General features: G+C 45.5%; 1 protein-coding gene across 5 annotated transcripts in view; it reads right to left on the minus strand.

Moving 5' to 3' along the window:
• The window catches only part of LOC119450197 (MAP kinase-activating death domain protein-like), a 133,177-nt gene that overhangs the window by 54,203 nt on the left and 57,373 nt on the right, over positions 1 to 21,601 (minus strand). For 3 of the 5 annotated variants that reach the window (XR_007466387.1, XM_049665701.1, XM_037713578.2), the window contains exons 14-22: positions 16,574 to 16,819; positions 13,871 to 14,017; positions 11,185 to 11,449; positions 9,365 to 9,430; positions 8,383 to 8,518; positions 7,039 to 7,222; positions 6,097 to 6,273; positions 4,480 to 4,629; positions 1,015 to 1,102 (exon numbers count right to left, since the gene is read on the minus strand). Coding sequence is in view for 4 of the 5 variants with exons in the window: in XM_049665701.1 (XP_049521658.1) it covers positions 1,015 to 1,102; positions 4,480 to 4,629; positions 6,097 to 6,273; positions 7,039 to 7,222; positions 8,383 to 8,518; positions 9,365 to 9,430; positions 11,185 to 11,449; positions 13,871 to 14,017; positions 16,574 to 16,819 (1,459 nt within the window). In the remaining variant the exon portion in view is untranslated. The remainder of the gene's footprint in view (positions 1 to 1,014; positions 1,103 to 4,479; positions 4,630 to 6,096; positions 6,274 to 7,038; positions 7,223 to 8,382; positions 8,519 to 9,364; positions 9,431 to 11,184; positions 11,450 to 13,870; positions 14,018 to 16,573; positions 16,820 to 21,601) is intronic. The other 2 variants (XM_049665699.1, XM_049665700.1) reach the window with 2 other exon arrangements.

The raw sequence follows: 21,601 nt of genomic DNA on the forward strand, positions 1-21,601 counted from the left end.
TAGCTGGCGTCTCCTGTAATCCAGCTTCTCCGCGTGGCTAAGCGCCGGCGGCGGTCGTAGCGGATGCGGCGCATTGCGAGAGATGGCGCAAGTGTCGCGATGCTTGGGAGGAAAAGGTCGAAGGCGCTTCCTCTTCGGGTTGGGATCGGTGAACGATGCGGACGTCCCGTGCGTGCGCTGATCCACGCTTCGCGAGACCGTCTCGCGTGGCTAGGATACTGTAGCTAGGAGCAGGGCACTGGTATGGACGAACATGGATCATTCGAACGCGCCACTGTTCGTGTCACCGTACATGTGAACGGCTAGGCGATGGTGTCATAGCATGGGGCGAACATATTCGCTCGCTATCCGGTCGCGTTGAGTGGGAATTCCTTGACTTGTCACGCGCCCATGTGAATGTTCTACGGGTAGTAATTCGGCTAGCGTGCATCAGTGTATGAAAGGTGCAATAAATGCCCTTGTGATTGTTTGCCCTACTGTGTTGTCGTTCTTTTGTCCCAAGAGCACGTGTGAGACCCCACAAGTGTTGGGTGCTGCCGGAGACAATAAACGGTTTCCATTAACTCAGGGCAATACTGTGTTCTTGCGTGCGTCACTCGATAGCCCCTTGCGGCCTGAGCTCGTGCACAGCAGTGTTAGATGCGACGGCTGATGCAGCCCTGTGGCTCGCTACTCTCGAACCCACGGTGGTCGGTACTTCTGTGAGACCCTAAGACCCCCAAGCTAAACCCACCTTTATCAAGCACATCTGGAATTGGGCTTGCAGAAGTCTGGTAAATGGCAGACATATGGCAATTAAGTTCACCAACTGTAAAATTCTTCATGACAACTATGCGTGGAGGTCCTCTTCATTACAAGATGACTTGATAAAAACACTATATTCTCATGACTGTGGTATCTAGCTTCTCCTATCCCAAGACAACAATATAACAACTGGACCTGCAATATCTAGCTTCTCCTGTCCAGCAAACACTGTCAGAACAATGTAATTACTTGTAAAATTGACATGCTTACCAGACGAAGATGTCGTGATGTCATCCGTTCTCAAAGAGTCTCCTGGCTGTCTGTTCAAGTGTTCACCGCTGCCAAATGGTGTAGTGTCCTACAAAATGAAAGGATAATGCACAGTATTTATGGGAGAGAAACTGACCTTGAACAGCAATCCAATGCTACACTATTGTGACCCAGCAAATTATAAGCACTGCACTGCAGTGTGGTGTGGTCAAACCTCAATATAATTTGAACCTCGATTTATCAAGATTCATGATGTAACAAACTATGTTCATTTCCCTATCTTAGATGCATTGAAAACGATGTATTTCCCTTTCATGATTTAACAAAGTAATTTTTTGACATGGTTTCAATTCAATGAAGTTTTCAGCCATTTCAATCACGTACTTGGAGCCTGTATGGCTGGTAAATCTAGTAAAAAACTATGAAGATGACGGCCGAGGCAAAAGTTATTTCAAGCATCCTTCCGCATGAAAATGTTGAGCAGCAAGAAAGCCGTCAAAGTGTGCGCACTGGGACGTGGTAGGCAGAAAACACCTCTGCGTCATTTGTCCTGTTAGTAAAGAACTTGGGGAGGTGCGGGTCTCATGGCAGCTCACAGCACTTGAGAAACACGAGAGCTGAAGAATCCTTCTGTGCAAGGGGGCGTGGGGAGAGAGTGAATGCGCAGTGGTGTGATCAAGCACATGCTAGGGGGTGCAGGAACGCGCACCTATCTGCCGTCGCCTAGCGCAGTTGTCTCCTTCTTGCATGCAGGCTACGCACCGTATCTTGGAGGTAATCTGCGGCAAGTGCAAAGTTTGAGCCGAGATGGTTGGTGCTTTGATGCGCATTGTGTTCCCATGCATCTAGTGTTGGTGGTGGTGTAATCTCAAGTTTCTGAGACACGGTGCGAAGCCTTTGCTCGCGTTGTGACAGTGAGTTCGTAATTATAGAGTGAGATCTGTTCATGTTTGCCTAAGCACGCACACCGATAAACTACGAACCTTACGTTGTGTAGTTGTCTCTTTGCTATCGCCATCAATGCCTTTCTTGCAAAACTATGACTTTTTTTTTCTTTTCTTTTTTTGCTCAGGATGAATACTCACATCCTTTTACAATTTTGTTTTATTGCGATAATATCGCAATAAAACTTGGAGTGTCCATATCGGATATGGACACTCCAAGTGGATTTCCGCCCTCGGCGTCGCCAGGCGCAAGGGGAACTGGTGACTGAATCTCGCACGCGAAAGGAGGAAAGCGGGAAGGCAGCGGGGGAGGGGGGGGGGGGGTGCGGCTTCTACTCTGCCAGCAACTGCATACTTGTGCTTTACGTAGCTGCGGGCGATCGCACGCACCATATCTTGAAAGCAATCTGCACACGGATCCTACCTTTGTATGCGCTGTGCTTTCGCCACTCAGTTTCCATTGCAGTGATAGACCGCATGAACCTACGCTCGTTGCTGCTGCCGCACTTGCTCACACCAGCGTTTTGACAGCGGCGGTCTGCAGTCATCGAGTGCAAGCTATTCATGTTTGCTTGTGCGCGCTGACACCATGCTTGTTAATTCAGTTAGTAAGCGAATGTGTCCAAGTTTATGCAGCAGATAAAATTACTATCCTTACTCCGTATAGCTCTCTACTAATTTGTTATCGCAACTGATGCTTTGCCATTCAGGCGAAACTGCGACTTTTTAAATTTGTGGACGCCATCTGATGATGGCTGCGGGCACTACGTGTAGTCAGTCATGGTATCCAAGATTTACGACACCACGCGACGCAACACATGCAAATCTCGGATGCTGTGAGCCACATTGATGCATTGCTCTTGGCATGATCTGCACCGTACGTGCTGGAACTCCTAACCATGCTATTATGGCCCCACCTCCTTGCGATTTGTTAATAAGTGCTCACTGACAAGATACCATCCACCAGTAATGTTCTGGGAATTTCTGAAATTGTTTTTACTGCTGACGCTTTAAAACCTTGAATTAACAAAATTCATGATTTAATGAAGTTTTTCACTTCAAGTACAACTTTGTTATATCGAAGTTTGACTGTACTACCATACTTATTTCTGTTGTGACACACACTTTTGGAAGTTTTGAGCAGAGTACTATATGACAGTTTGCTGCGCTCGCAATTCCACACTTCACTATTTCTAGCCCACATAACATTGCAAACAAGTTGGCATACACTTTCTCAACGAGTGCATGAGTCTCACGAACACAAATCAATGGTGCCCGATAACAAAAAAAGGACACACAAAGAAGTTAGAAGCCACAAAAAAAAGTCGCACTTTCGCTTGAAAGACAGAGCATTGATTGCGATAGCAAATTAGAAGACAGCTATATGAAGTAAGGATAGTAGTTTTATCAGCCATATAACCTTGTAGACGTAAGCATACTAATTAAATTAACAAGCATGGTGTCAAGCAAACATGAACATATATCACTCAACGACCACTGAAACTTGCTGTCAAAACGCTGGAGGGAGGAAGCGCAGCAGCAGCAGTGAGCGAATTGACCTTCGTGCTGCCTCTCACGTCAATGCGAACTTAGCTGTAGAAACACAGCGCACGGTGAACTCCGTTTCCATCGCTAATGGCTTTCAAGATAGGGCGGCCTGGAGTAGAACGAGTTCCCCCTCCCTCCCCTCCCCCCGCAGCCTTGCGTACAAGGGAAGACGGCACGCTTCCTCCCCACTTCCTCCCTTGCATACACGAGATTAGGCTGCCATCGCCAGCTCACCCTCGCACGCATTCACTCGCACATACAGAATATGGCGCGCGGCAATGATTTGATTGTCCTTGGGCTTTATACAGAACCTCACGGCCACAGCAAAAATACACCTGGAGTGTCCATATAATTGCTACCGCAATAAAAAAAGTTAGTGACGTTTCACTTCGTGAATGTGGGTGACACGCAAGCGTATTGGTGCTATAGCGCACATGAAGCTATTGCCCCTCAGTGCACCTAGACTGTCCACATCGCAGATCGCTTTCAAGATAGGGCTTGCGCGGCTGCGCCATACGCAGCAGTCTCGCCGGAGTAGAACCCCCCCTGCCCCCGGTGGGAAGAATGTGCGTTCCTCCCCGTTTCCCTCCCTCCCTTGCAAGTGTGAGATTGAGCCACCATAGTTGGCTCATCATTGCATGTTTTCACACGTACATACAGCATACGGCGCGCGGGGACGATGTTATCACGAGACGAACCCGGTACAGCCCCCACTGCAACTGCCAGAGGAGGTCAAACCAGCGAGCCTCCGCCTGCCCTCCTCCTCCATGACGCTTCGTCTCTTTTCTCCTTCCCTGCTTCACTCAACACCACCTAGACTTTCCTCTAGGTAGTGTTGCTATGCAGCACGCGATTCTCTTTTCCACCTCCACACGCCTTCCTCCTCTGGCACTCGCTTCCTTCGCGGCTTCAAAGATCCCATCCCCGATTTCACTAGCGGACCATATACACTTGTGTGTAAAAAAATGCTCACCGAGCTACGGTTGTTGCACCTTCCATCCTGGGCACAGAGGGAGTTCTTGCGTGAGGATGCGGCCGAATGATCAAGAAAGCTGCTGGGCTCTGTACTTTGGGGCCGGAAGGCGGCACTGATGGAACCACGAGCACTGCTGCTGACGCTCTCCTGGTGAGAATGGCCAAGAATGAGCAGAACACCAAAGCATAACGGCAACATTGGGGAACCTTTTTATGGAGAGCCCTCACATATGGTACCATGCACATAAGCAATGCACTGTTATAAAGCTAAACCTCCATTAAACAAATTCGATGGGACCTGAGAATGATTTCATTAAATCGAGAACTTTGTTAAAACAAAGACACAATTACATAATTCAACAACAAAAAAGTATGTAACTTTTTGTTTGCGTATGTACTTATCACAAACAGTGAGCTCAGCGAGTGCGCATTGTGTTTCTTCATGGAAGCGGCAAACTGTCATTGGCCTTTAAGGTCAATGACATCCGTCACCTGAACAGAAACGTGTCATACTCATTTCTCTTCACATTTCCCGACAATACTTTCCTAAATCGAGTGAGACGTTGAGCGCGCTTTTGTTGTTTCGAGGTTTTCAATGCATAAGGGCCTATAAATACTATGTGTAGTCAAAAGCACTTCATTAAGGGGGGACAAGGCACTTCAAAAAGCTTTCTTATGTTTTAAACAATTTGAATGAAATCTGCACAGTTAATGTACTTTGGCCAGCTCATTTCAAAAATACAATAATTTTCTTTCTATGATAAACATTTTTTATGATATCCAAAACAAAATGCTTTTTCTTTAGGGCCTAATTAGCTAACTTTCAGGACAACATACAACACATGGAATCGATTCTGAATATTGATAGTGTGTTGTAAGCTATAAATTGTTGTTTTAGGCCATTTTGAAGTGAAGTTACAGGTTGTCAAACTTAGTCATAAAAAAAGCACACCTTGATGATTTTTCTATTAAAAAGGTTACAGGCAAGCGCGCAGTAACGTGGTAACATGGTCAAGCACATGCAAGGGAAGTAGAGGGTAGATGGGTGCTAGTCTGGCCATAGCTGCACATAGCCGTCAGTGTGGCTGAGCACACACGCGATCCACACGTGCTCTCTTGGAGGTTATCTGCAGTGGGTGCAAAGGTTGGGCGAGCTGATATGGCTGTGACTTCTTGGGCGCCGTCTTCCTACTCATTTAGTGCTGGAGGTTGTGTAACCTCGAGTTTTGGAGGCACATTGAAGCACGAGGCAGATGAAGCAAACTGCATTAAGTGTTTCTTGCTAATGTCACTCTAAAAGACTTTAAGAAGCAAATGACAATGTGGGCGAGGATTACCACTGAAGACAGGGGCAAGAAAAGTTGTCATGGGAAGTATAGAAGTTGGGAACACAGATAAAGATTTCATTCCTACAATGACTCGCCAGTCATGCAGACATCAATCGGCCTTAATGTGGGCCAAGCTAAGCCCTCAGCAGGGGCATCCCAACTTTGCCACCAAGCTAAAATGCGAGCTGCTAGTTTTAACTCTGCATCACGACCAAAATACTGATGAAGGAACACATATTTTTGACGTATCAAGTATCGGAACAATTAATCCAGAGTCAAGTATGTACCTGCACGCCAGCCTCAGCACTGAGTTCTTTGGTCCAAAAGTGCGTGTGGGCAATCTCCAAGACCTGCATGGCACTGGCCATGCCACCAATCCCACAGTTGTGGTAGCTGTGCTCCAGGCCTCCAATCACCAACTGAAGCATCCGCAATGTTCCCTTGTACACTGCTTTGGAGATCATCTGGCAGCATGGAGAGAGAAGCGAGAATGGGAGGAATGTAATCTCTTTCTTCCAAACAACCAGTATTCAGGCACTCGCATCATAAAAAAAAAAAAAAAAAAAACTGCGCATCTATGCTCTTATTTTTCACAAATACAGCTCTAGACAGTTAAAACATGCACAAATTCTTCTGGTTTTACAAACATATGCTCTTGTATTAGCTTCAGTTATAAAATTAATTGTCTTTTTAGTTATGCATTGGTATTATGCCTACAATCTCAAAATATGAAAGTGGTATAGATGAGCAACTTAATTAAAATCTAAAAAACAGCATAGCCTCGCATTTGCTTAAAACCCTATGCCTGGCTTTACATACAACATCTTGTGCCCACTGTAGTAGTCACAGTAGCTAAGGCTTAAATTCCTGTTTGGTGTCACAGTGTGCTGACTTCATTGCTGCCATACTCATGCAATTGCAGCAGCAATAGCATAAGTGTACATTGCAGCATCACCTTTAGGAATAGAAGGTGCTACAGCTTACTTCACATATGTAAGCCTGCTTCCGAGGATATTCATCACATGAGCGTTTAAACAAAATGCCTCTGTGTCAGTATAGCATTTAGGCAATATATAGAAAAGTTGCACATTCAAAGCCTGTTAAAGTGCTGCCACATGCAATAATCAGTCACTTCATAAAGTAGTTATGAATGCACTGCTGTATATTTTAAAAGCAGAACTAGTTAACATATGCATTCCAAACTGAAATGCAGGCTAGGGCACACGCACCACATCCTTGATGTGACCGTCAGGACCGACCCTTCTCTCGAGGGTGCGATTGAGTCGCAGGACAACCACGTTCCTGTAGCTTTCATCCTCCATGAGGCGTGCAATGCGGTTCTTCTTGAACCACTTGATGCCTTCGCCGTTCGCCACTGAGTTGAGCACATCCTTCAGGAACTGCTGGTTGTCACTGCAGTCACAAGGCCCAGGTTACAGACACAGCACACAGTACAACTGGTTACAGCGTGTATTATTTGATGCTTCCATTGAAGTGTACCATGCACGAATCACTCTAGCGATGCCTGCATTACTAAATGTTGTTCACATAAATTGAGTGTTAATAAAACTAAATAACTTCAGCTGATCCACATCATTTGGCTTCAGAAGCAAATTCATTCCCACTCCCTTTAGTAGCAGCAGACGATTATCAGCACTACAAAAGAGACTCTCATAATTTTAAGCTTATAAACTCCCACAATCAAGTGCAATGACAGCTGGGATTATTGGTTGACGTCTATGATTTACGTGCAATGAACAAAGGTGATAGGTTAAACCTAATCCATTGCTTAAGAGGAATTTGGGTATGGCGTATCCAACCAAAAGAGAGCTTTCACTTAAATGGTTGTTGCCCATGTTTGTTGACAGAAAACTTTCAGGGAAATTTGGCACAATTTGCTATATCCAGAAACTAGCATGCTTGACACAAACCTCAAACACCACCTGAACCATGCATGTGTGCATGCTATTTGGGGCCTCAAAACACTAGGAGGTATCATTATTGGATTTTTTACAGGCAAGGTATGCTACAGACTCTTGCAAAGGTGTGAGTAGTGTCTCTTGAAAATTCCTCCTAGCACTACCACAACAGACAGCAGATAAGACAGGATGAGCATGTGTGCTAAGCTCTACAGCTGGTGCATGCTAACCTATAGCACAGTGATGCATTTCAGCCAAAAAGTCAAGCACACCAGGATAGTACTTAGCCAACGGTGCTTCTAGTGTGCAACATATGTTATGGCTATGAGTGCAAGTGCTGCACTGTGGCCGCTGGTCACAGAAATGCCCCTCTGCATGTTCAGTGGTGAATAGGTTCAGATCAGCAATGCCTTCTATATAATAATTACATCATATTTTGTGACATAAAGGTAAGCGACAATATTACATCGAATTACAAGATGCATAGCCTTATCTTTCTTTCGTATGTGTTCCACTATTTGTTGGTCACGAATAAGAGCAGTAAGAGAAGTCTCTCTAGCCTTCGTAGCATTGCCTGCTATGTATGAAACAGAGTGCAATGAGAATGAGAGAGCAGCAAAAAGAAAACAAAGTAAAATCTTCACACACAATCACCTCTGTGTTGAAGACTGTTCCTCGAAGGTCTGCACAGAGCGTGGTTGTTCCTGGGGCTGGACCCTTCTGCCCTGCTGTGGTGTAACATGCTTGATGAGCGGGGTCCGTTCCACAGGGCCCCTCCTTCCCATGTTAGCTGGCGTGTGCGGCATCAGGAGACGCATCATGCCATTGTTAGTAAGGTTAGTATTGTTAGTCAAGAAGCGGCCGGAATCCGGGCACACATGCAAGCAAAACATAGTTGGTTCACAAAGCACACGAGCAGCATCCCTTCATCAACACATGTGAAGCAGAACAAAAACCACACACCGGGAGAGGGGAATAAATGCGACTTTTATGAAGTCTAGTTAGAGGACACTCTGTAAATACAACAAACTTCTGTTCATGTAAGACCTACACTTAATTTATATATTGTTAATAACCTCTACGGTGAAAACCTTTTCAATGCGATCTTAGAATGTTGAAGTTAACTGCAAGTGAGGACAAATTCAATACAGGAAAATGCAACTTATGCCTCAATGAAGTCTATCAACACGTTTTCTGATGCCTCAATAGTTTGTTACACAACTTAGTTGGTCCTCACTACAGTGAGGAGTGAGTTACACTATGCACATTCTCTCTCCAGTCTTCTTGTACTCCCTGATAAATTTTTTTTTCTTGAACTACCTACCCCCAATACTTCTATGTCAAAAAAAAAAGGGGGGGGGGGGGTATTCCATCACTTTCAGTTATGTTGTCCTTCAAGCCACTGAGTCATACTTAATTCCAGTTAAGAACACAATGCAGAAACATGATACCCCATGCAATAACTCTGCAGTCATGCGTTTGTGTCATGCAAATAGAGTGGTGCAGTCTACTGTCAGTACGCCAAGTTTCATGGTTAACACAAGTGCCATGAAAAGGAGAGAAGGTGAGTGGAACAGAGAGGATCACAACAGAGCAGCAGAAAATCAGTGTAGCCAGAAAACAGTGCACCATTTACCTTTGGGGAAGGGTCCAAATGGAGGTGCTCTTTCCCTACCCTTAACAGCAGCCGACACTCTGTTGCCTGCAAGCAGCAGAGAAGGTTGCAAAGCGTCTGATTGGCAATTGCAGCTTAAGAAATGCAGTGCAGAGTACAGCAAGGAGCAACTAATGCATCTAGTGCTTACAACCGCAAAAAGAAAGAGAAGAGACTGACAAGAGGAGTTTAGCACATGGCCAGGGAGTGATATATGCATGATACGCATAAAGTTTGGGCTGATTTTGGAACGGACAGGTCAAAACAAACAAGCCTGATTGCTGCGATGTTTAGCCCACATCCAAAGTGCATAATATTGTTTCCTTGAGGACAATTCTACAAGTGCAGTATAAAGGGCTTCATAGCTGTGTATTTAATAACGGTGATGTATTAGTAATCAGCAAGCATGAATATTCAGAGCTTTAATTTGCATACAGCTTTTGCTGTTTTCTCCAGTTGACATCAAGCAGTGACAGAACCTTGAAAGTGAGATACAGTTGAACCTGGGTACATATAATTATTGTCTATATCAAACAATTTTAACATCCCCTTGGAAATCACATGCAAAAGTATAGCATTGTACTACGCATATATAGAACTCCTATTAACCGCCACACTGTATATATTGAATTCTGTGTGGTGCTGCGCCCCTGTGAGTGCACTTCTAAAGAGACCGATCACTGCTCGCGTCATCGGAAATAATTATTCATGTTAACGAAACGGCACTGTTCTGGTAGATGCCGTCAAGACACTGAATATGAAGAGCAGTACATGCCATGGAGGAAAAATGATCAAGGTGCGTGTCTCATAATACAGAGATCTTGTGCAGCAAAGGTCTTGTTTGTGCTCCATAGTGCCATATTTGCTTTAGTAAGCTTCACTGCATCACAGATGTGTAATGCGATGAAGCATACCCAATAGAAAAAAAAAAACGAAAAAAAAAAAAAAAACTAACCACTGTGCAATGAAGCATACTACCTGCAGCTATTTGTTATAGGAAGAAGGATCGCCACGCTGCTTTAAGAATACGAAAGACGTATCGGTACAATACATGTGCTCTAAAGAAATGGCTGGCACTCTATCTTTTCACCATGTGGCTCCGAGCATGGGATCGGTAAATTCCGGCTTTTCATGTTCTTGAGAGACTGTAAAAGATGTGTGGAGTTTTCAGATAAGCTTCAGATCGCCACATTTTATATTTCGAATTATCGATATATTTAACTATTTTACGATACCGTTCAAGTTCAAGGTATCCGGGTTCAACTGTAGCACCTTGGCAGAAACTCATTCATCCGCAGATAAGTTTGCTGTTGCTGGTGATGTTTCTGCAGTGCATGCAGCAGTGGCATTATCAACCTGAGAACAATATTCGCGGATGATGTATGGCTCTCTCATTAACATATTCAAACTAGGTGCATGTCAAGAAAGACGAGCATTGTTAATGGCTGGCTCCTTGCAATGAATGACTTCCAGTTGTACGAGATTATTATGCAACATTGTACTTCTTTAAAGTGCTAAAGCGTTAAGGCAAGCTCTACAGTGAATGACCTATGGCTAGCAAATCCTGCTTTTTCTTACAAGTCTGCTAGAAATGGCAGAAAGGTCACAATGCATGTACGATCCGAAATTACTCCCCCTCCACTTTTCCACTTCTGCTGTCGGACAAAGCAGACTGAGAGATGGACTATAAAAGATCCTCATGAGGGGTCAACATGTTAAGGCAAGTCAGCAGTTATGAACAGGGCACCTTCAATAGCAAGCGCTTGTGCTGCAGCAAGGCCAGAGAAGCCCAGTGCTCTTACCAAAGAGTCCCGAGATGCCCTGGATAACATTGGATGTGTGCGCAGCGAAGCCGTTGAGCTCACTGCTCACAGTGGACATGAGGGACCCCGAGTCTCGGCGGGGGAACATTGCTGGCTGCTGCTGTTGCTGCTGCTGTTGCTGCTGCTGCTGTTGCTGCTGCTGCTGTTGCTGCTGCTGCTGATGTTGATGCTGCTGGTGCTGCCCTTCACACGGTGTCTCAAGAGACCCACTCTCCTGCTTCTCTTTGTCCCGGTCACTCAAGGCCTGCATTCACATGCAGCCAGCATGAAAGAAGACATGGCACTGTTGAATACGTAAGACTATTCCTTCTTATCTGTTTATCACAAGAGAGAGCCGTTTAAAAGCAGAGAGGTCTGCCAGCGTAGAAGTGCTTGCCTACATGCCACTCTGCAAGGGAGGGAGAGAGCAAGGCCTTAAATTTCGTCTCACTGACTTCATGCGTGCAGTGAAAGCTACAAGCTGTGGCAGCCCAACAGAACAAGAACCAGAAGAAGGAGTCCTCCATCATCCTTTTCTAATCGCCCTCTGTGTGGGCCGATTGAATGGAAGTGTCACGAATGGATCAGTGGCGCACAACCGTTAAGCCTCCCTACCATCTCAAACACGCAGCCAGCTCTCGTTGCTGATTGGCTGACATGAGTCCTAGCAATTGATGCACTTCATATGGAGTTAGTGAGCTGGAGTATAAAAGGAGGGCGTCATTTTCCCCAAACAGAAAAATATTCAAACATTTTTCATCTGTTTGCAATCTCTGTCCATAAAAATTTGTGATGCAGAGCCAGATGCCACACAAAGGAAAACCAGTTAGCCCACAGCATCTGTTGGGTACACACTTGGTGTATGCTTGCTGAACATGAGCAATGATGAGCACAAGTAGGGAATACAAGCCTGAACTATTGTCAGATATATGCCATACAGAATACTTGCATGCTTATTTTACGAACTTGAAGATCCCCATGCAATATGCTTCCACCCGATGCTTAGGTCATTCAAGAAAATATGCCAAAGTCCCAAGCATGGAGAGTATATTCGAGGGACCTGTCATTATACATTGACAATTATTCTTTTGAAGCCAGTGCCCCAGTGACCAAATGCATAAAAAAGGTATCGGGTACTTTTTAAAAGTGAAGCTTTTCTTTATAAACCTCGCCGGGTTTCGTGACCATGGCTGCGGCCTGTCTGTTCTACTGCCGAATAGTCCAGCCAATCACAGTGGAGCACACATGTTGCGCGCGCCACTGGGTTTCTTGCCCCACCAATAGATGGCACTCGCCTCCGTGCATCCACGGCAGCAGCAGCGCGGACGCGCCGGCTGTGCAGGGGAAAGAAAAAAAAAAAAGAACCAGGAAGCTCGCCTTTGCGTACCCGTGGCTGTATGGTACTGAGGAAGTAAACGCTTCTTGTAGATAGAATGGATTTGCCACATTCATGCCAGCGGTGGTGCTGGCCGTGCGGGGGAAAGAAAAAAAAAAATTCACCGATGATTACACAACTCCCTAATGCAAAATCTGAGTGCAGCTTTATACATGTTTTCATTTCACGATATATTGGCTGGTGCGAACAATCTGTCTCGTGCGGCACGTTGCAATCAGAGCGAAGTGTAGCACGACTGCCTCACTAATCTGGAGACCGCGAGAGGCAGCGCGTGGATGGCACATGGGCGCAATTCACAGCAGCCGCTGCAGACAGACCTCCGCTCATGCAGCGCTTTGTTTCCATATACATGTATGGTATTGGTGGACGCGCTTGCCACATGCCGTTGGTGAACAGACGATGGCGCACTACCCTGGAGCCATTTCGTAGCAGTCGTCGGCGCAGAACCCATCTTGCATGGCACTATGCTTTTCTACAAACGCTTTAACCATACCTTCCTCCTCCGCTTTCCACCTCATGGTTCCATTGCACCCTCCTCTCCTGCTTTCCTCCTTGCGGTTTCTTCCATCTTTCATCCCCTACAGTGCTCCGCGTTCACTCTTTCATCCTTCACTGTGGTCATTCACTTGGTTATGCCAAGGCACACCGATGATCAATGCAGGAACGGCCGCCTAAGAGCTACACTCTAAGAAAAGAACCAGAAAGCTCACCTTCGCGCATCCGCGGCTGCACGGTAATGAGGAAGTAAATGCTTCTTGCAGATAGAATGGATTCTATTTGTGCTACGTACGTATGCGCATGCTGCCTCTGAAACCATGATGCGTTCAGAGCATTCGTTGTACTCGCAACTCCGCTTAACAAAAGGCTCAGTATAATTCGTGTGTGCCCACACTTGCGTTTGTGTGTGTGCACAAAGCTTCACTGCATATAGATTCTAACTTGTTGGATCTGCTGCATTTTTTTTTCTTTTTCTTTAGTATCCCAAAACTGCCCAGTGGGTTATGAAGAACACTGTAGGGGGGGGCTCCGTATATATTGTGGTCACCTGGGTCTCTTTAACTTGCACCCAAAGGTACATGAGCTTTTTGCATTCCACTCCCATCATAATTTGACCACTGCGGCCAGTAATCTAAACCACGACCTCGTAACCAGCCCCATGACGCCATAGCCACTGGACCACCACGGCTGGTAACAGGATAATTCTGCATGTGTCTTTAGCAATTACATGGCTAAGGCTAGGAAAAACAACCAGATTTGAAACATCTCAGCTTGACAATTGAGGCCACTCACCTTCATGAGTGTCTTGCGGCCGGCCTCACGAGCCGGTTTGGTGGCCTCCAGAGCAGTGCGGCTGACCTCTGCGGCAGCCTTGGTGGCCTCGCGCGCCACTTCCTTGGCCTCGCGCGCCACAGTCTCAAAAAGTGAGCTCTGGCTTCCCTGCAAAGCATGGTGCACCATCGTGTAAGGAAACCACAAACACACTCTAGCAAAAGACAGAGCAATGTCATCTGATGCCACACCTTAGCATGAAAATGTTTCGGAGCTCATAAGCACTCATATGCAAGAAGCAGAAAATAAACATACACAACAAAAATGAGAGCCTGTATTTATAATTTATCTTATGCATGCTATGCACCTAGTTTACTTGCATTGCAGCGTTAGGCCAACTTGCCCAAGAACAGCTTCTTCTGAAACATAAGGGTGTGTTTTTAAGCATGAAATGCTTTTAGCTCCCATTGTTGGTGACCTTCCAAGTGACCTTGAGCGAAAAGCCAGAGCCGTTATCCAGGCACTCAAAATGAGAACATGCTGGCAAGTTGCAAGAACAAAACGAGATCATCCGGGCAACCAATCAAAACTCAAGATAATGCGGTCTCGGGCCCCCCCAACCCTTTGTACAGGTCCACATTACAGTGGCGCACCGACGGGGGGTGATTCGGGGGTTGTAACCCCCCCCTGAGGCCGACTTAACCCCCCCTTTTGTTTAACCCCTTTTCTTTCCTTACGCATTTGAGTACTGCAACTAAGATGTAAGACGCGCAATCGTTTGCACACTCGCAAAAAGCGCATTTTTTTGACAATTTCCCGTGAAGAAATCGAAATTAGTGCTGTTTAGATGGTATTGGCAAACTGTCAACCCCCCCCTGGCAGAGATCCTGGGTGCGCTACTGCCACATTACATATGCTAGTTACTCTCCAAACAAGTTACAAAAAATCTGGATTCCGAGTTCTTCCTAATGTTTCTTCAGAATATCACTTATGCTGTAATTTCTAGCACGCTGAAGCTTTATTTGTCATTTCCAATAGCGACGTTCAAAAGGCAGATACAGGGAGCCTAAGGCCACACATTTGTAGCCGATCACTTCGATGCGACAAGAAGAAAAAGTGGCGACAGACGCTGAGCGCGATGGAATGTTGCAAGAAGAAACGCAGTTGAAGGCGGCGGCGCCACAGGCAGCAAAAAACACCATATGATAGCCATTTCATGCTTACATCTACTCTCGATTACGGGAGAGCCAGCAATTTTTTTTTAACATTTATTACGTACCTAATCACATTGTGGCAATCAAAGTTTACCTGATGAAATATTCTGCCTTTCACGCCACTAAGGGTACCTTAATCCATGCAGATTATCAGTGCACAAAAAGTATGAACCTTATTAACAATACACAAAACGTGCTTGATTGAAGCTTCCCAGCATTTTCTGTGCTCTTTCTAATATCCTTTTTAGTTTGTGGGGATGCGCGACTCTCACGTGTCCTCTGATGTTGTTTGTCCAGCATGGCTCCCATCTCCTGTAATCCGGCTTCGCCGCATGGCTTTACGGCGACAGCGGTCGGTGTGGTTGCGGCGTATTGTGTGCGGGTGTTGCACTGCTAACGCCACCTAATGGCAGGGTTACTTAGGCGCTAAAGGGAAAAGGCTGGAGCTCTTAGGCATGGGGTCAGCGAGCAGTGCGGATGCTTCGCGCATGCACCAACCTGCTTCACACCGTCCCGAGAAGCTTAGGAGCATGGCACCGAAATGGATGAACACAAATTGTTCGAACGTGCCACCGTTCACGTGACCGTACATGTGAACGACTAGGCGTTGGTGTCTAGCATTCGCTATCCGGTCGCAATGAGTCGGACTTCCTCAATTTGTCGCGCGCCCATCAGAGCAGTAATTCGGCTAGCAGGCATTAGTGTGTGAAAAGGTGCAATAAATGCCCTTTTGATTGTTTGCACTACTGTGTTGAACAGCACGTGTAAGACTCCACAAGTGAAAGTGTCTGCAGAATGCAGTGAATTAATAAATTAATATCAACCGTATCCTGTGTGTCTAGGTCATGTTTTGTTATTATGTAACATTGTTTCTGTGTTGTGTGACTTGCTGCTGCTGTCACTTGGGGGCTGAGGGCCAGCTCAAGCTGCGTTTATACAGCTTTTACCTCTGCCTCCTCCATTTGTACCGAATGGGAACAATAAATAAATAAATAAATAAATAAATAAATTAATAAATAAATAAATAAATAAATAAATAAATAAATAAATTCATTAATAAATAAATAGCCCTCTGAACATGTCACCCAATATGTATTCAAGAAAACTAAAGAAAGTAAGGATAAAAATTTGGGCATCCAAATTGAGCAAAGAACTTGCACTGAGGCGACCAACCAAAGGTAAAAGAAAAATAAAGAAAGAAAGAAAGAAAGGAATCAGCAGCTTTCTGCTTATCATCGCACTATGCTCGAATAAACAATACATAAATGTGTGAGGCTATTTGTAACATCTATCATCGAGTGGTGGCACCATAACATGAGCACAAGGTGTAATGCAAATGCTATGAAAGCAGTCATGAAAATGTGCAGTACTAGTAATTCAGCTTTGCAACTTAGCTTCTCTGTCACTATCCATAATGGTGGGCACGAAGAAGCACATTGCTGCATTTTTTTGTGCCTCTCTGCAGTTAAGCCTATGCTGACAACGCCTAGCAAAGCCCTGTGATCATTACCTGGGAAGACAGGCCTGCCCGGTTCAGCACGCCTCCCAGGCCTCCGAGAGGTGGGGCACTGCGAGGGGTGCCACTTCCACCACTGGTAGTGTCAGGCGGTGTGCTGAGACCGCTGCTCAGGCTGCCCCCTGGACTGCGTCCAGATCGCACTGTCGAAGGCGTCGGGGGCTCCCCCTCAGCGGAGGCGTCCCTGCCACCCAAACCGGCAGTGCTCCCGATTCCGCTGGTCTCTGGCCTCACCTCCTGCTATTATAGTAAGGTAGGAGATTGAGTGACTTCCTTTTTTTTTTTCCAAGCTGAGGCTCAGGGGCACTGTAACACTAGTTGAACACTGTAAGCAAAGTTTTCTGACCGTTGGCTCACACAAAGATGAGCATTAAAGGCACGCGTTACTGTGCACAACAAAACCTACAATGCTGTTCAAATAGAACATGTCCTTGATTCTAAAAGGATGCATCATATGGAAACAAAAAAACAGGGAAACACTAATGACCCAGAAAACAGCTGCACATTATTGTATGTTTCCTTGTCTCAGCTGTTGCATGTATCCTTGTGGCAATGAATATATCTGTCAAAATCTACCAATTCCGTCAAAGGCAAGTTCATCAAGAGATTTTCTAGAAATACATCAGGGTATTAAATGCTTGCTTTTGGCTGCACTGCTAAAACATCACAGCAGACAGACAATACTCCAAGCTAAGCAGCAAATAAAACAAACAAGCTGAGTTGAAAAAAAAAAAAAAAAGCACAGCAGCGCTAATAGCAGCCGCAGCTAGTTAGAGACACAACAATGCAATTACGATCTGGTGACAATTACGATTGTAACAATGTGAAGCATTACCCCTTACTGGTTGAGACTTGCAGATGTGAGCCTAACAGGAGTAATGGAAGTGAAGTAAGCTTATTGAATATATACGTTGAAATACCCACTCTCCACTCTCCCACCACAAAGGGGAGGGAAAGTTTCAAATCTGGAAAAGGGCAGATTCAAGTACTTAATGGCACCTGATTGCAAGGCACCCTTGGTAAAATCTCCATGAAGCATATTCATTAGCCAGTAAAAGGAGTAATGCAACTATGTTAACCCAATGAGGGTCACCACTGTGCGCGTACGGTGCAAAAACAAAATCCGAGTGGTCACGGCTCACGACCATTCATGTACAACGTCAACGCAACATTTGAAAAAAAAAAAAAAAAAGCACCTTTTTCAATAGTAGTTGACACCTACTTAATGCAAAGCGCTGCGCGAATTGTTCTGGCACGAGGCATGAGACGCTGACGCACGTCGAGCTGGTGAGACTTTTGTGGCCCGAGACACGTTTTGTTGTTTTCCTATTGCATAGTCTTTTAAGACAGTGATGGGAAACTGAAACAAAGTCGAGCTGGTATGCGACGCAGGATGCTACCGGAGTGAAACGTGACACTCAGCTCACATTGTGCCCGCCTACAACAGGGAATGGCAGTGCGTTTGAGTTATCGCCTACAAAAAGTGTGCAGTATATTTCCAACGGCGTTGCGCCCCACACACAGTAAACCAGATAGGTGAAGATAGATGCTTATCGTAATACGGTTGGCAGGAGATAGCTATGTATGTGGCGTGGGATGGCCTGGGAGAAGATTTGCTGATACCAGTGTGGGAACAGAAGACTCGGAACAAGCAAACATTTATTCAGCGGGCAACTAAGCTGATGTTGCGGCCATGATGTAGAGCTTTTCTTCTTCTTCGGACGCGAAGCACACTGTCCATTACATGGCTCCCCCCCTAGCGATGAAGGCATTGCCGTCGAGCGGTTTATCTGCTCAAGATGGCGTTGCCAGCGTCCATGTAAACTGGCTTCAAACAGTCTATAGATATTGTGTCTTCGCATCCGTTAACAAGGAGAGTGAAGTACTTAGGATTGCGCTTGAGGACTTTGAAAGGACCGTCGTAAGGTGCTTGTAGTGGAGCGCGAGTGGCATCGTGACGGATGAAGACATGGCTGGTATGAAGTAATGATGGGCTCACATAAACGGTCTTGCAATCCTGACGAAGCGGCGGCGGTACGACAGTAGCCATAGTAGTTCACAGGCAGTCATCATAAGAGTGTAGCTCAGCTGATGTCGGTTCTGAGGCAAAGAACTCGCCGGGTACGCAAAGTGTTGTGCCAAAAACCAGCTCTGTGGATGAACACTGTGTGCTTTCTTTCACCGTGGTGCGAAGACCTAGTAGAACCAGAGGCAGGCGCTCTGTTCATGGAATTGTTGAGTCCTGCGTACGCAGTGATGCCTTCAGTTGACGGTGGAAGCGTTCCACCATGCCGTTGGAACTGGGGTGGTAAGCCGTAGTTTGTATGTGTGTTACGCCTAGAAGGTGGGAGAGAGCACGAAAGAGGGACGATTCGAATTGTCTCCCTCGGTCTGTCGTTATGATGTGTGGCATGCCATAACGAGCGATCCAGGTGTGCACAAGAGCCTGTGCAACAGATTCTGCAGCGATGTTGCTTAGCAGCGTTGCTTCCGGCCAGCGGGTAAATCTGTCTATACAAGTGAGTATGTAAGGTTGGTTCGCGGACGGTGGTAGCAGTCCCACAATGTCGACGTGAACATGGCCAAAAAAATGTATGTGGTGAAAAATGACCCGGCGCGCTCATGACATAGTCGTACTTGGCCGTCTGCAATGCGATGCGGTGATGGCGGAACTGCACTTAGATGTGGAGAAACCAGAGCTGCGGGTCAGAACTCGGGAAGCTTGAGTGTGGCGATGGGAGGTGTGGCATTGTCTTGGGAGTTCGATTCCATGGCGTCGAAGAGAAGCGGCGGGTCGGATAGTTGCGATGCGGGAAGCGTCCGAGGTCACCAACTTGTGGGAACAGAAGACTCGGAACAAGCAAACATTTATTCGGCGGGCAACTAAGCTGATGTTGTTGTTGTTGTTGTTGTTGTTGTAGCCTATCACGCCTGTGGCTCCTACCCACGGAGGGGGATTGGCCAAGAAATGGGTGGATTATTCCAAATTAATATTGAGGATACATTTCCGAATATCTATGAAATTAGTATTCAACAGCGTAGAGTTATATGTTAAAGTAAATCAAGAAAGTCATATCGAATGAGTAATCAGAAATTTGAAAGTACAAAAAAAAGAAAAGGATAGAATTTAGCAGGGTATTCGTTTGGAGTCTGTAAGGAACGTTTGGACGGCGAAGCAAGCATCCCTGTGGCTGAATCCCAAAGTGGACGCCCCGAACGAAAGAATATTAGGTTCTGTTAAGTCCAGGCCAAGCCTTCGAAAAGGTATTTCCAACAATCGTTTTCTTGCCGCAGTAAAGCGGCGACAAGATAGAAGAAAGTGGTGTATCGTCTCTTCCTCATTACAAAACGGGCAGAGGGGGGAGGGAACCAAACCCGACCTGTGTAAGTAGAAATTTAGGGAGGGTATACGGCAACGTAATTTGGTGAGAGAGACCTCAAGCATCTTTGTGTTACAGGATTCGCTACGCCAGGGAAATATCAGGTGCTTATAATCTGGAGAAGCAGTCAGAACTGGGTTTGATAAGGCTTTTCTAATTGATCGCATCCGAAATCTAGCCGCCGTGATGTGTGCAGTCACTGGTAGAATGGGAAGAACAGGGCCGGAAAGAGAGGTCTTTGCCAGTGAATCGGCAGTTTCATTAAAAAACAACCCTTTATGACCAGGTACCCAAATCAAATGAACACATTGCACATGGGCAGGAACTAGCAAGTAAAATAGTTTTAGCATAGGTGAATCATTAGAGGCGGTAAGGGAAGAGCAAACAGAAAGGGAGTCAGTAAGGATAGCAGCTGTTGTAGTCGTTTGGTCTAATTTACGTAAAGCTAGGATTACTGCTAAAAACTCGGCCAGAAAAATAGGCACAAAATCGGGCAATCTTAAAGAAAAAGACCAGTCGAGTGCAGGACAAAATATCCCAATGCCAGTCTTATCCTCGCTCTGTGATGCATCTGTTGCAATGATAATATTTGTTCCTAGGGAGCTTAGGTGGTCTTGTAACATGGCGTTTAAGATGCTGTAAGGTAGTAGTTTTGCGTGGTTTGGGAAAATATCGTCGAACCTGATATCCAGGTAATTTGAATGAGTATTGTTAGGAAGCACATCGCGAATTTGCACATTTAGTGGTTCAAGTAATTTTTGCACAAATATAATCTGTGGTGTATGAAACCTGGGCCAATGAACGGGAAAAAATAATTGTGGATCGGAGATGAAAATTATTTGAGGACGGCTTAATGGTGATTCATATAGTCGTAAGAAAGTCTGAACGGTCAGAAGGTGAAATCGGCATATAATAGGTGGGATTCTCGCTTCCAGATATAAGACGGCATTTGCAACGTATTTTGGAAGGCCTAAGCACAGACGTAGCGCCTCTCGCTCTAATAAAACTAGCGGTCGAAGCTTGTATGACGGAACACCTGAGAATAAAACACAGCCAAATTCTAATACTGGACGAACGTACATTTTATATACCATCAAAAGGGATTTTCTTCGCATACCTGTTCTTCGATTGCTTAACTTGCGCAAGATGCCCATTGTACGAGCTCCTTTTGTTGCAATATATTCAATATGCGGCCGCCAGTTAAGATTTCCGTTATAGATAACTCCAAGGTACTTCAGTGACTGAACTTGTGGGATATCTTCGAGGTGATAGTTAAGCGATATGTATACTGGGTCTTTAACGGGAAAAACAAGGATAGCACACTTATTAGCATTCAGGTTTAAGTGTAAGCTATCCAGCCAGCCTTCCAGTTTCTTTAGATAGGACTGCAAAATTTCGTAAAGGGAGTATAGGTCACTAGCCATACCAAAAAAGGCGATGTCGTCAGCATAAACGTAGGTACTGACACCTGGGTGAACGGGGATTCCGCTCAGTAAAATATTAAATAATATTGGTGAAAGTACCGATCCCTGAGGCACACCTCTTGTTTGCTTGTGTTTACCAGATGAATAGCCGCTTCGAAAACAAAAGAATTCCCTGTCTTTCAAAAATTCATGCACCCATGCTACAATATATCCTGGAA

This window comes from Dermacentor silvarum, chromosome 4 (genome assembly GCF_013339745.2).
Source record: "Dermacentor silvarum isolate Dsil-2018 chromosome 4, BIME_Dsil_1.4, whole genome shotgun sequence".
NCBI classification, from domain to species: domain Eukaryota; kingdom Metazoa; phylum Arthropoda; class Arachnida; order Ixodida; family Ixodidae; genus Dermacentor; species Dermacentor silvarum.